This window comes from Ochotona curzoniae, unplaced genomic scaffold (assembly GCF_017591425.1).
Source record: "Ochotona curzoniae isolate NIBS_2020 unplaced genomic scaffold, NIBS_Ocur_1.0 contig_2599, whole genome shotgun sequence".
Lineage (NCBI taxonomy): Eukaryota > Metazoa > Chordata > Mammalia > Lagomorpha > Ochotonidae > Ochotona > Ochotona curzoniae.
The window spans coordinates 17,700,782-17,716,210 of record NW_024465520.1 but is presented as its reverse complement, the minus strand read 5'-3'; the positions used below and the strand labels follow the sequence as shown (position 1 = coordinate 17,716,210).

Here is a 15,429-nt window from a genome sequence, read left to right as displayed (position 1 = left end):
AGCATATCAAAACCCATGGAAAATTCTGGGTCATGGGTGTTCTGAAAATAAATAAATAAATAAATAAAACTACCAAGCAACCAACCAAACAAAAAATTACAAATGATCTGAAATGTTTTTTCCACCAAAATAATTCCATTTCTATGATATTTAATTCAATTTTACCTAACCATGTTCAAGTCCGCTTGCATTAAATTTGTCTAGGACAAATTTCCTCCTTAAAATACTAAATCTCATTTACATATTTATAATAACAAATATTCCCCAAATCAGATTAAATTCTTCTTCCCAATCCACTTACTTTTCTTCTAAACTGATAACTGAAATGCCTCAATTTTCTTTTTTTAAAAAAATCTAGATTGGATTTCATAATGTTAGTGGATTTATTAGTCTTTATAATTTATAGGATTCAAGAAACAGCTGTATTTCGGGGAATTAGAGTCAGTATTATGTAATATTAAATTTTGTATTGATCTCTCTTTCAGAAGTCAGCATGCAGAATCAGGACACGATCGTATATGTCCGATTTCTTCTGTGGCTTGTTCTGTTCTTCATGGTTACTAGGAGGGCACACACTGAAGACGAAGTGATCATTCCAACCAGGAATGGGAAGGTCAGAGGGCTGAATGTGCCTGTCCTAGGGGGCACGGTAACAGCCTTTCTCGGCATTCCCTACGCACAGCCACCTCTGGGTAGACTGCGATTCAAAAAGCCACAATCACTGACCAAGTGGTCTGACATTTGGAATGCCACAAAATATGCAAATTCCTGCTATCAAAACATAGATCAAAGTTTCCCAGGTTTCCATGGATCAGAGATGTGGAACCCAAACACTGACCTCAGCGAAGATTGTTTATATCTGAATGTGTGGGTTCCAACACCTAAACCTAAAAACGCCACCGTCATGATATGGATCTACGGTGGTGGTTTCCAGACCGGGACCTCATCACTGCCAGTGTATGATGGCAAGTTTCTGACTCGGGTTGAAAGAGTTATTGTTGTTTCAATGAACTACAGGGTGGGTGCGCTAGGATTCTTGGCATTGCCAGGAAACCCTGAGGCCCCAGGCAACATGGGTTTATTTGACCAACAACTGGCCCTTCAATGGGTTCAAAAAAATATAGTAGCATTTGGTGGCAATCCTAAAAGCATAACTCTCTTTGGAGAAAGTGCAGGAGCTGTTTCAGTCAGCCTGCATCTGCTTTCTGCTAGAAGTCAGCCATTGTTCAATAGAGCCATTCTGCAAAGTGGATCATCTAATGCCGCTTGGGCAGTCATGTCTCTGCATGAAGCCAGGAACAGAACACTCACGTTGGCTAGATTTGTTGGTTGCTCTAGAGAGAATGAGACTGAAATAATTAAATGCCTGCGAAGTAAAGATGCCCAGGAAATTCTTCTTAATGAAGTATTTGTTGTCCCGTTTGATACACTCCTGTCAGTAAATTTTGGCCCAACTGTGGATGGTGATTTTCTCACCGATATGCCGGAAACACTACTTCAGGCTGGACAATTCAAGAAAACCCAAATCCTGGTGGGTGTGAATAAAGATGAAGGGACGGCCTTTCTTGTATATGGTGCTCCTGGTTTCAGCAAAGATAACAACAGCATCATAACGAGAAAGGAGTTTCAAGATGGCTTAAACATGTTTTTTCCAAGTGTAAGTGAATTTGGCAAGGAATCAATCCTGTTCCATTATGCAGACTGGCTAGACGACCAGAGACCTGAGAACTACCGAGAGGCCTTGGATGATGTGGTCGGGGATTACAACATCATATGTCCTGCTCTGGAGTTTGCTGAGAAGTGTTCAGAGATGGGGAGCAATGCTTATTTTTATTATTTTGAACACCGATCATCCAAACTTCCATGGCCAGAATGGATGGGAGTGATGCATGGTTATGAAATTGAATTTGTGTTTGGCCTACCTCTTGAAAGAAGAGCGAATTATACAAAAGCTGAGGAAGTTTTGAGTAGATCCATTATGAAACACTGGGCAAGTTTTGCAAAGTACGGGTAAGTATCACTGATAAATCATTTTTGTCTGGTTTTGTTTGCTTCGTTTAGCATATCTGTTGCATAGTCTGACAGATTTCATGCATGGCACAAAGATTTAATTATTCTGTTTGTACAGCAGTTACTTTCTGTAACAGTGAATTTCACTTAAAACTTTTAATCATAGAAATGCAATGAAAACTATTTTCTGATTTAATCTTCTAAATATTGTAAAATGTCAACAATGCTGTTCAAACTTTGTATGGAAATAGATATTTCCCTTGAACACTGGCATTAGTAATACAGCTGCTTTTTAACCTGAGACTTTAAAATGCTGTTAGAGTTTTTCAAGTGTAGGGTATATTTTGAATGCTTTGTGTGTAGCTTGGTACAGTGTCATTAGATACGTGCGGAATTACATCTCTGACCAAGAAAATCATAGGGCAACGTGCTAGTGGGCTTAGCCTGAGGCAGAATACGTGCAATTCAGCACATCATTCTTTCTCTATTAGGGGTTCTCAGAGTTCTCCGATAATCTATGATTGGCACGTTCTATGAAGTCTTTCCATTCGGTTAAATGTTCTGAATTTGACCAGTCTGATGCCGGGATTTAAATAGTCGGAGTTCACACTAAATCATGACCTTCCCTGATATGCAAAACATGTTATGATATTATGTCCTCAAGAGAGAGAAAATATGGACAGTTGCAAGTCATGGTGATTTGGCTTCTGATTTTTCAACTTTATGATGCCATGGTAGAAATCTAATTGAAAGTTGGCATATTGGTTGTTTCCTGGATGTCAGTCTGTGATAATATATTCTCTGGTGATGAGAAATTCCCAGTCTACTACATAACAGCTAAATGATGCTGCTAAACTACAGTGTTTAAAAGATGGATGTGTTACGTGTAATCTGAACATTGTTTATTTAAAATGTTTTTATATGCTTGCAAGTTCACTTCTGTGTTTAATACATTTCAATAAATGAAAGTTAACATTTAATTTAAAATGAGAAGTTAATGTACAAAGGTTAAAGCTTAAGGGGTCAACGTAAACTTTATGTCCTTACCTTACATGTACCCCGGGATGCCATATGGGTGCAGATTCACGTCTCTGCTGCTCCACTTTCCATCCAGCTCCTGTTCAGCATGTGGCTTGGGAGAGCAGTGGACAATGGCCCAGGGCTGTGGAATCTTGCATCTCTTCGTGGGAGATGAGGAAGAGGTTTCTGGCTGTTGGCTTCAGATTGGCTCAGTCCCAGCAGCTGAGGCCATTTGGGTAGTGAATCAGCAGATGGAAGATCTTTTTGTGTCTGTCTTTCCAACAAAAATAAATAAATCTCTAAGAAAAAAAGAAAAGTGAATTGTTGTTAATGGATGGAGGGACAAAGATTAACTATGATTCAAAATGATTAGCTTGCATTTAATTTTATTGGACATTAACCGGATTGTCTTTATAAAGCATTGTTAAAAGCAATAGGTAAGAATGGTCATAGCATTCCAGTGTTCACACATTAGATGTTAGCATGCTGATGCATGCCTAGCTAATGTTACAAAGGTAAGAGCAGAGCATGATCTAAAATTAGATATCCTTGGCTATAGAGACAAGTTCCCGTTCATGAAAAATTGTCATCTGGTCATCTAGTCCAATTATTATCAGACTTGTTAATATATTTTCTGACAGATAATAGTTATGGGGTTTCCTTAGTGAAAGAAGAAAAAAAAAACTTTACCTCTGCTTCTGTAATTATTTCTGGTAAGTTATTATAATGGACCCATGAGCACATTTGATGACTTTGCAGAAGGGTGAGGACTAACCCCATAGGATTAATGTTATTGCTATCATGAGAACATGCACATTCCATTTAAATCCTTATGCTCCTTAGTAACAGGTGAAGAATGGCTTTGAAAAGAGTTAAACAATAAATGCTAACTGGCATTCTTGTATCAGTTTAATCTTTAGAAAAAAACACAAATGTACCGAAAATGCACAATGCGAGAATTCATCAGAAAAAGATGAATTTCATTAAATTGTCCAGACAATTATTTGCCGAATCAAAGATCAGTACTCTTCTAGCATTACTTATATGGAAAGAGATATGGACTCCAGATGCTTATAAAAAAGACAAAACTTATGAAGAGATTCCCAAAATCACATATTTGACCAAATGTTTAAGAATTTTGCGTCCTTGAAGTTAGTAATTTTACTTAACATAACAAGAGTCATTAGAACAGAAAATTGTACTTATTGAGTCATTAAAAAAATAGAATGTGATTTATTTTACATTTTTTAAATGTTTCTGTATTTGAATAAATTAGAATAACATATAGATCTTCTATTCAATCTAAGAATTATTCCCAAAACTGTTACTTTAGAAATCAGTAAAAATTGAATGATATATTGTTAAATGGCATGTTTCAATAGGACAGTGACATCAAAAGACTGGCTTCAAAAATTGCATCTATTAATATATAAAATATCATATTTCTATGATTCTTCCACAATTCCAAGTGAGGAGGTTATTTTTTTTCAGATTACTATACTCCAAGAAGTTATTCCTGCTCTAATTTTCTATCCCATTAATCTCAAATTGCGGTATAGAAAAAAAATGAAATTTTTAAAATTTGTGTTTTAATAATTTGTAACACATTTTATACTAAAATTGAATATTTCATTGCTGTAATTGGGTGATCTGACTAATTATAAATTAAATATCAATGTTGAATATTCCACACACAAATCTGGAGTTAAGGAAAAAGTGGGGAGTAGCATTATCAGTTTGTATAAGAAAGCCAGAGAAGCAGTGATTATAATAGTTGTAGAAATTGTAGTGACAACGGAGATAAGAGAGAAGAGGAGTGGAATAACCAAAAATGCTAGAAGGGGAAAAAAATCTGAAAAAAATGTGTCTCAAGAAAAGAGTTAATTCATGTCACTGCTATAGAATGAAAAACACAACTAAGCAAATGTGTGCTACAAATGTGGATATTGCCAATGGCAAAGCTCTCATGTTTTGGTGGAATGTCAAGAACTGAAACTTCTAAGAAATTCAGTTCAGACTAAGAAGGAATTACCATATGGCATTTTGAAAACGGGACAGTCATTCAGCAACAGCCACGCAGCCCCAAGTCATTCTACAACAGTCACGCAGCCCATATTCTATTTAACTGTGTGATGGCATTGTGGGTTAGACAATGTTTGAAAATAAAGTATCCTGTTGTCAAAATATACTTAACAGTTCCATTGGGAATTCTTTTATTTGGGAGTAGAGATGCATGTTACAACAATTATCTTCACTTCCTGGCAATCTTATCTCAGTTATACACTTCATCTAAGAGAATATGTGTCAAACATGTAGTAGGATTTCAATCATTTAAATGACTAATATTCCATACAGCAGATGTACTAGATCTTGTCATCTGCTTCACCCATTTTTTTTAAAGATTTATTTTAGCTTTATTAGAAAGTCCGATTTACAGAGAGGAGGGGAAGCAAAGAGGAAAGCTCTTCCTTCTGCTGATTCACTCCCAAGACGTTGGACCGGCCTCTACTGCTTTCTCAGAATACAAGCAGGGAGTAGGAGGGGAAGTGGAGAAACCAGGATCAGAATTGGTGACCTTACGGGATCACGGTGGATGCAAGTCCAGGACTTAGCCACTAGAATACCGCACAGCGTCCTCAGGCAACAGGATTTTTGTTTTGATGCTGTTGAGTTTCTTACCCTCTTTGTAAAGGATGGATATTGGTCCCTTATCTGTCATGTAGCGTGCCGAGATCTCCTATTCTGTAGGTTGATTCTTCCTTTTGCTTTTCATTTCCTTTGCTGTAGAGAAGCTTCTTGGTTTGCTGTTGTGTTTATTCCGGCTTTGACTGCCTGTGCTTTTGGTGATGTTTTAATTCCTGTATCTTGGAGTGCTGCTTATGTTTCCCTCCAATGCTTTGATGGCTTCTGAGTGCTGGTTAGGTCCTTAATCAATTCAGGGCTGGATTTTGTGTATGTGAGGTGAGCCCTTCTTACTTGTGCAGGCTGCTACCCAACTGCTCTAACATTTGTTGGAGAGATGAGTATTTTCCCCTCTATTAATTGGTTCTCATGTCGAAGATTAACTGAATGTACATATGTAGGCTCAGTTTTGGGATTGTCATTCCATTACACTGGTCTAATCCCTTGTTTCTGTACTAAAACTGAATATTTTGATATCTAATACCAAATGGCATGTCTTAAAAAGTGTAATTGTGATTTGTTCAGCTTTATTTTTAAGATTCACGATAGCTTTGGCTACTTGTGGTCACTTGCTTTTCCAGATGGATTTTTGTACAATCTTTATTATTTTTTTTTGAGAGGGATATTGTGGTAATTTTGACTGAGTTCTCAATATATATCACTTACAGTAGTATGGATATTTTGTTTATGTTAATCCTCCCAACCCAGGCACATGGTAATTTTCTCCCTCTTTTATTCCCTATGCCTACAAAACTATATCAAGGTAAATGATAGTACTTTATGTGTAAAGGTATTTTATTAATAGTTTCTTATAGTCTATATATACTTTTTACTTTTTCTCAAAGAACAATAATTGCATTATTTTAAAAACTATAGCTTCAATAACCAACACAGTTAGTTTAAGTGATAATACATGCTGGTGGGCTCAGATGTAATTATGGCTGAACTCAGCAATCTAATAGGAATGGAACAAGTTTGTTAACAGCTAGCTGTACTTTCGGCACGACACTTGGTTTTCTGCATTTACCTTACCCTTTCGTGTCATGATACATTTAAATATCAAAATGATGATGTTGCTTCCTTTTATTTAGGGACTATACTTTTGTAAAAGTTTGGGGAATAATGGCGAGTGTTTAGGAAGTGGGGAAGGGGGAACCCCTACATCTACTAAACTGTATTTTATAAAATACATACATGTATGTATACTTCCATGCATATATGTGTATTTATATACATACATATGTAATACATGTATGTGTGTGTAAATATATGAAGTTGTACATCAAATATAAAACACATTTTGAGGTAACCTTTCTGAAGAGATTTATCCTAAAGGACATCGCAGAAATATATTCAAAGGCTATTATGGGAACACCACTCAGGATGTTTTTACTCTTTCTACTGTATTGTGAGAAGCATGCTTGTCTGTGAGCTCAGAGTACTGATGAAGGTGACTCATTTTTATCTCTCCAGCACCGTTATTATTATCCTAATTTCATTTTCTATATTTTTAGAAACAATAGTTATAAATGCAATACAATCTATTAGGCTGGAAATTTGGCTGTCAGTAACTTGTAAAATGGAGCACAAGCAAGGAAAATCAAGAGACAGGAGACAAAGCAAAAACAGACAAAATAGCTAATCATGAATTCTAAACACTTAGCAAGCTATCACAGAAATGTCTGTGGCTATTTATTCTACATAAAAGTCTGTTTTGGGACATAATCATTTATAATGGATCCTATATTCTAAAAAGAATGTTACTGGCAAACCTTCTTGGGTATTTTTCTCAGCTTAATAAAGAAATAAAAAATAGGCAATCAGTTGCAGAGGAATTTTATTTGTCAACTGAATAAATGAAAGTGAGAGGCAGGAGGGGAAAGTACCTCACGGGATGGAATTGGGAGATGGGGGGGTCGTCTGGGAGAGACACACCGAGGTTTCTTGAGGTGTCCTGAATTTTTCAGGGTCCCCTGACACCCCCTTTGTCAGTGGAAGACATGCAGATTTTCTTCCCAAATGATGGCCTCTAATCACTCAATCAGTCAGGATATGGCTGGGCAATTCCTGTGCTGGACACTTGAAGCCTTTATATTAGGCAGCTGACAAGTGATAAGTTTCCCAATAAACAGCATACATTCAAAATCAGGGCAGTGAGATGGTGGCCCAGGGCGAATGGCCTCAAAGGGTTTGTCTCTGGACCTCATTTTAGCATGCTCGAACAACTTCAGCAAATACCCCTTTAGATTTGCAAAATAAGAGACAAATCAGAAATTGTGTTTGTCTAAGACATTTTTTAAAAAGGTAAGGGTCCAGTGTGGTACACGGAAGGCTAAAGTCTTAGGCTTGCACATGCTGGGATCCCATATGGGCACCAATTCTAATCCTGGCAGCCCCGCTTCCCATTCAGCTCCCTGTTTGTGACCTGGGAAAAAAGTTAAAAATGTCCGAAAATCTTGGGACCCTGCACACACTTGGTAGACCCAGAAGAGTCTCCCGGCCCTTAGCTTCGTATCAGTTCAGCTCCTGCTGTTGAGGCCACTTGGGGTGTGAATCAGCGGATGGAAGATCTTTCTCTCTGTCTCCCCTTCTCTCAGTATATCTGATTTTCCAATAAAAATAAGTCTTTTTTTTTAAAGAAGGCAAATTATTTTGAAATGGAACTGACAGGTCACAGATAAAAAGCAATATAAGAGTTGGGGGTGTAGGTTGGGACAGATAATTTTTCCTATGCAAAGTGTGATATCTAGTAATAAGATATTGACCTAAAAATCACAAAATATGGTTTTCACTAGCTTTTGTGTGCCTTTGTCCTCTCTCTGTATTACCTGAGTTTCTAATAAAAATAAATCTTAAAAAGAAGAAGGTAAAGATAAAGACAGTTGAGACTGTTCGTTGAAAATATATTACATAATGGCATTCACCACCAACATTTCTAGATCCTGAAGTGATAGGAACCAGAAGGAGATCCAGAAAACATCTATTTTACTACACATACAATAGCATACCCAGGGCGAGCACGATAGCTTTGCATCCGCTGGAATCCGATGTGGATATCAATTTGTGTCCCATCTGCCCCACGCCCATCCAGCCCCCTGACTGTGGCCTGGGAAAGCAGTTGAGGATGGCCCAAAAACTTGGGACCTGCTCCTGCCTGGGAGATTCTGAGGAAGTTCCTGGCTCCTGGTTTCAGATGGGCTTGGCTCCAGCCATTGCAGCTACTTGGAATAGTGAACCAGCTGACAGATGGCATTTCACTCTGCTTCTCTGTAAATCTGCTTTTGTAATAAAAAATTTTAAATCATGTTGAAGCACTTGTATGATTATGGCAAAACTCCACACATTAGGATGCTAAGACAATGTCACACATACACCGACTACCTTGCTGAGTAGATATAAAATCACAGCATTGTCTGTCTATTTTTGAAAAAAAAAATCTTAATTCTGAAACAGAAAACATAAAATTTTTGAAGAGCAAAATAAAGTACCCATTTTGCCAGTTGAATTCTGTGGTAAAGGTAAATACACAGATTGAGGTATTTCTGGGGCATTGTTGATGTTTATTCTTGCAGGACCTGTTTCAGACTGTTTTATTGCAAATTCTTGCATTTCTCACAAATGCCTACTTGTAGGGTACATTTGCACATAGAAATATGTCTGATGACCAGTGTCAACTCCGACATCCTGTAACTGAGTGCTGGAAAGAGTATCTGCAAAGGCATTGCCAGGTACTTCAAGCACTTGGGCCCCTGGACCAACCTTGATCTCTGAAGGAGTCCAAGGATCCTGGTTACGGCACGGCCTACAAGGAATGCCGCAGCCGCTTACCATTCTTTCAAGTCTTTCTCTTTCTCTACATTGCTCTGCCTTCCAAATCAATAGAAATACATTCTGAGAAGAAACTAGAAGTGCAGATACAGACATAGGCTAGTGGCCTCTTGCTTACTTAATATCAACAGGAGGAGGAAGACACCTAAATCATTTCTAAGATTTCTTAACTACATACACAAAAGAAATGTTTCATAACATAAGCAAAAATATAATAGAAGCAAAAGAAGTACAGCATAAAAGGAATGGTTCCAATTATTAACTATAGCATCCTTATAAATATAACTAGAATTACTGATAAGTAAATATCAGTAAGATATTTCTGAAATGACTTTAAGCAATATATATATACTAAAAGGGTTATATCATTGTATTTTGATTACTTTTAAACCTGATTGTACAGAAAAACTTAACAGTAGAAGCTTCAAAAATTGAAATCCACACTTATGTATATCTTTCATGCCTTCTCTCTCACTTTCACTAAAAAATGTTGCCTTCAACTTTTGGAACACTGTGGTGTAGCTGAAAGAGCCTACCATAAGAGTTTGGCACATCTGACATCAAAATCTGTTCAGAACATGGTTTCCAAGTTATATCCCTGGTGAAATTATTTAGTATGACACCTTATTCAGTGGGCAATATATCCCATTATAGATGCATATTCATATGAAAGTATGGTGGATAAATTTTCCAGCAGCATAGTATTACTACATACTGGAGGGGAATCTAATTGCTGTCTTCATAGTGTCATTGTCATTCGATGCCATGGGCTTACTCTTTGTCCCTATGGTTTCCATTGATGAAACTGTGCCTGTGGTTCAATACATACTGCATGTATATCATGTGAGATTTTTATAACCAATTCCCTGAGAATGTATCAGTGTTTCTCTCTTGCAAACCAATCAAGTGATTATGACAGCGTAAATTTTGCAAGAGTGCTCTACTAAAAAAAAATTTTCAACAAACATTTGTATTGTCAATTCCTTGATTTTAACATAGTTTCTACATGATAGTAACTAAAATAACAACTTTTAAGCCCTGTTATCAGGAAAAATATATATCTAAAACATAAGGTATATCGTTGCCTATTCTGTGATATCCCTTCAAATTTGCAATTCTCCAACAGAGCAAATTTTTTCCATTTATAAGATTGAGGACATTTCTGGTTCTTTGTATAAAAAGTGTATATATATATATATATTATATGCGTGTGCATGTATACATTTACTTTAATACTTCATATTTCCTCCTTTATCTTTTCATAATGCTACATTCAAAAAGTTCTAGAAGCCTATCTGGTGATAAAATGTTTATATTTCTCTGTCATAAGACAGAATATAACTTAATAAATAGAATATTTTTCTCCAGTTTCATAAATAGAACTTTGCACATAAACCTCCTAAAACAGTTTCCCAGGTGAGGGCTTTCAAATACACACATGATCGAATGGCTTTGGTTTGTGTAAAATCATTATTCTGGCAGGCTTTACGATGGCATTTGCGTCTCGGACCCTGAGAAGTAAAATGCTGTCAGCGACCTGGCTGCAATTAGCGTCATTCAGAAAACACGTTCACCAGTGTCATCACAGGGAAGGAATGACCGGATCCTGTAGTTAACCTCTGTGAGAGCCACAGGCTGCAGGCTGCTCACCCTTCTCACGTTTCTCTTGGGAAGTAGTACCAGGGCGCTCTAAGCAAGCCAGGGCAGGGACAGCTGCTCTCAATAGGCTTCCTCAGTTCATCTCACTCTTCCTTTCTGTGGCTCACCAGCCAATGTCAGACAACCACATGTTCATTCAAAGTACGTGGTCATCCTTCTGTGTTCTGTCAAAAAGCATTATGACATGTATTTATAACAGCCGTTTAATTCCTTTTAATGTCTGTCTACACTAATTAAGTCAGCAAGTTATGAGATCAGGACAATTTCAATCAGTTCTGTTTTATTTGATACGCATTGCTCAGAGGTCACTTCCTGGCAATAAAATGTCATTATTGTCATATTATTGTCATTATTTAATAACACATTTTTTTTTGTAAAAAAAAAATACCTCAAACACTTTTTAAAACATTGAAATAACAACAACTACAACCACCACCACAACAGGGCTGGCATCCACGAAACACCAAATGCAAATGTATAAAATATTCCAGTAAAATAACAACAGAAGACTAAAGCAAACAGGGAACAGCACATTGCTAAAATGACAGGGCAAAACTACCACCTATTCATGTTAATTCTGAATGCAAATGGCTTAAACGCATCAATCAAACACCACAGAGTAGTAGCCTGGGTTAAAACAGCAAAACTAATCTATTTCTTGCCTACAGGAGGCACGTCTCACCAACAAACATCAGCGGAAACTGTAACTCATGGATTTGATGTCTCTGTTTTATTTTAATTTTTTTCAAAATAGTTTTTTTTTTCTCATATAAAATTCTTCACTCACAGGTCATATTGTAGCATCATTTTCTTCATGACAGTTCTTAGTTTTCTTTTTCATTTCTTCAGATACACATTAGTCATTCAGTAGCATGTTATCTAACTTCACAGTGTTGTAAATTTCTACTTTTCTTCCTGTTGTTGATTCTGTTTTGTGGCTTTTCATTTAAGGGGATGTATAGTGACTATGTAATAGAGACTATCATCTCCAAATATAAAGATACAATGCAGTATGCATCTCTACTTCCAGATCAAAGATGGACTCCCATTGAAACTCTTAAATATATCTTAATAATAGGATGCTGGAGTCTCTCTCATTGTCTATGCCAGTAATGATAGACTTATGACAGTTTCTAAAGAACTATAGTATTGTAATAATATAAAGAAAATCAGTGAGGGGTGGGATGGTTTTGGGGAAGGGATAAGAGAAATCCGAAAGCCTATGGAACTGTATCACAAAATAATAGTGGTGATTATGATAATAATAATAAATGCAATTTTTTCAAACATCATTGGCATCATTAATGCAATTGCATATGCTACTTCTCACAAATTACTTAAAAATGTTTTTTTGTTGGTAAATAGTAGCTTAATATTTAATGGTCATATCGGGATATTTAGCTAAAACACTTAAAACACCACGTTTATCAATTTTGTGATGTGGGCTTTGAGATGTACTCAGTCATCTGAATGCCCTGTAATGGACAAGCTACTTTCCTCGCCTTAGCTTCTTCTATAAAATATGAAAAAGAAGATCACATAGTTTAAAGATTTATTATGATGGTTGATTGTTACTTCATAAAAAGCACTACAGCCTAAAACATTTGCAGTAAATATGAGCTAAAATGCATTTTCCTGGGATTGGGCCTTTGGCATAGCAGTTAAGCCATCACCTAACAAGACTGCATGCCATATTAGTGTCTTAATTCCTACCTCTATTCTCTTTCTCTCTCTCTCTCTCCCTCTCTCTCTCTCTCCGTCTCTCCCTCCGTCTCTCTCTCCCTCTCTCTCTCTCTCTCCCCCTCTCTCTCTCTCTTTTCATCTCTCCCTCTCTCTCTCTCCCTCCCTCTCTGTCTCTCTCTCTCTTCATCTCTCCCTCTCTCTCTCTCTCTCCCTCTCTCTCTCTCTCTCTCTCTCTCTCTCTCCCTCTCCCTCTCTCTGAAACATAACTCAAGTAACTTCAAAATATCTTAGCCAGCATACACATCGTTTTTTAGAGAGAAGCAAAAAAAAAAGTTCTGTTTTTCATTTAGAAATAACATATAGCCATAGATGATGTATTTACAATCCACTTGCACTGCGATTACAAAATTGAGCTTTCAGGCCTCCTTGGCAATTTTTTATTCATTTCCAAGACATGAGGATTATGGACATCAACAGACAGCACCAAACAAACAAAAACAGACGTAGCTAATGAACACAAGGACAAAAGAATGCCGCTTTGTTTCAAGTTTAGAAGATTTTCTTGATCATAGTTCACATAAACTTTGGCCTCTTGTTAGAATGAGAAATTTCCTCACATCATATATGTAGAACATTTGAGTCATTTCATCAGGCAATAGCAGTTCAGGGAGTTATATAATCATATCCAAGTGACTACATTTGTGTGTTGCCCTTAGGGGGAAAAAAGCAGGTGCAAATATAATTATTCTTCACACTTAGAAATTAAGCAGGATGGATTAGCACAATAGCAAACTCATGAAACAGGAAGCAAGGAAAGAACGGAATGGAAATAAGTAAGAAAGGAAGAAAATGTTCTGATTCTATTTAAATGGATCGAGTATTCCATGCAGCTTTGTGGAAAGCTGAAGGAGGTGGCCGTGGCTCAGCATTCCTCTTTAACTCCCCAGCTCATTAGGCAAACTCTTCTGTCCAAACAGTGCAGAGCAAAGAAGGAAGAGCAAACCTGCAGACCATGGAAACTTTGCTCCTCGTATGAAAAGTGTCCTAAAGCACTCAGACATATTTTGACAACCTTGTATTCTTTCAACCTTTTGTTCAATGTGAACTGATTACTTAAAGAGAGCTGTACACTGGTATCTAATCTCTCTTTGGCACCTATCCATCTACTTGTGGGAACATTTAAAGTCAGTGAATTAAGACCACAATGAGGTTTTAAATACTAATTAAAATTAACTATTCTCACAATATATCAAAAAAAGTTTCTTAAAGTAGGCAGTGGATTCCCAGCTACAATTTTATAACACATACTGTAAGACAACACGTCTCAACAAAGGTGAACATGTGTTGGGAAATTTTGATATGTGTTAGTAAAGAACACACCTGTGTGTCCTGCAGGTACTCTGTGTTTTCGATTAAGTATAAATCAGTTGAATTTGTCTCTGTCTTTTGTATCTTAACCATTTGGTCACTCAGCATTTCAATGAAGTAACTCTTTAGAAACATGTAATTGAGGTCCAGCACTATGGCCTAGTGGCTGAAGTCCTTGCCTTGACAGCACCAGGATCCCATATGGATGCTGGCTGCTTCCCATCCAGCTCCCTGCTAATGGCCCAAGAAAGCAGTCGAGGACAGCCCAACGCCTTGGGACCCTGCACCCGAGTGGGAGATCCAGAAAAGGCTCCAGGATCCTGGCTTCGGATAAAATCAGCTCCGGCCCTTGAGGCAGCTTGGGGAATGAATCAGTGGATGGAAGATCTTCCTTTCTGTGTATCAAACTCTCCAATTAAAAGTAATTAAAAAAAAGAAACATGCAATTGTATTAATGATATCTACTGATCATTTTTTCAAAAGCTTCTGTCAAGGGCTAATAAAAGTAATAGCAACAAAAGTGGTTAGACTAAGATAAAGTGTATGACAACAGGAACCGTTTTAGGAGAGTCATGTAGGGGCTGGCTTGATGGCATTGTTTATGAAGCTGTCACTTGAAAAACCAGCATCCCATGTGAGCACTGGTTCCTGTCTCTGCTGCTCCTTTTTTTTTTTTTGTTATTAACATTGTATTATGTGATACAGTTTTATAGGCACTGGGATTCCCCCCACCCCACTCTCAACCCTCCCCCCATGGTGGATTCCTCCCCCTTGCTGCATAACCACAGTTCAAGTTCAGTTGAGATTCCTTCATTGCAAGCATATACCTAGCATAGAGTCCAGCATCTTATTGTCCAGATAAGTTTAGTGGCTTCTTGGGGAGACCTTCTCTGGTCTGAAGGTAAAGCTAACAGAGTAAAGTCCCTGTCGGTTAAAAGCCCCAACAAAACATCAGCAACAATATACAATTTATTGAGTAAACAATATGTTAAAAATAATGCAAGTTCAATTCTTCAAAACACCTGGATTGAGACAGTATCAATGACAGGTTCAAAAACACACAAACAAAAATCACAGGTTAAATCAAGGCAAACATATGGTATCTAACCTTTTGGGATTCGCTCATTTCCCTTAGCATTATAGTTTCCAGTTGGGCCCATTTAGCTCCTGCTGATGGCC

At 37.3% G+C, this 15,429-nt stretch overlaps 1 protein-coding gene across 1 annotated transcript in view; it reads left to right on the top strand.

The window, feature by feature from the left end:
• Positions 1-493: 493 nt before the first annotated feature.
• BCHE (butyrylcholinesterase) overlaps positions 494-15,429 on the top strand; it is a 28,937-nt gene continuing 14,001 nt past the window's right edge. The window contains exon 1 of the mRNA XM_040974946.1: positions 494-2,010. Within this exon, the coding sequence (XP_040830880.1) occupies positions 494-2,010 (1,517 nt within the window). The remainder of the gene's footprint in view (positions 2,011-15,429) is intronic.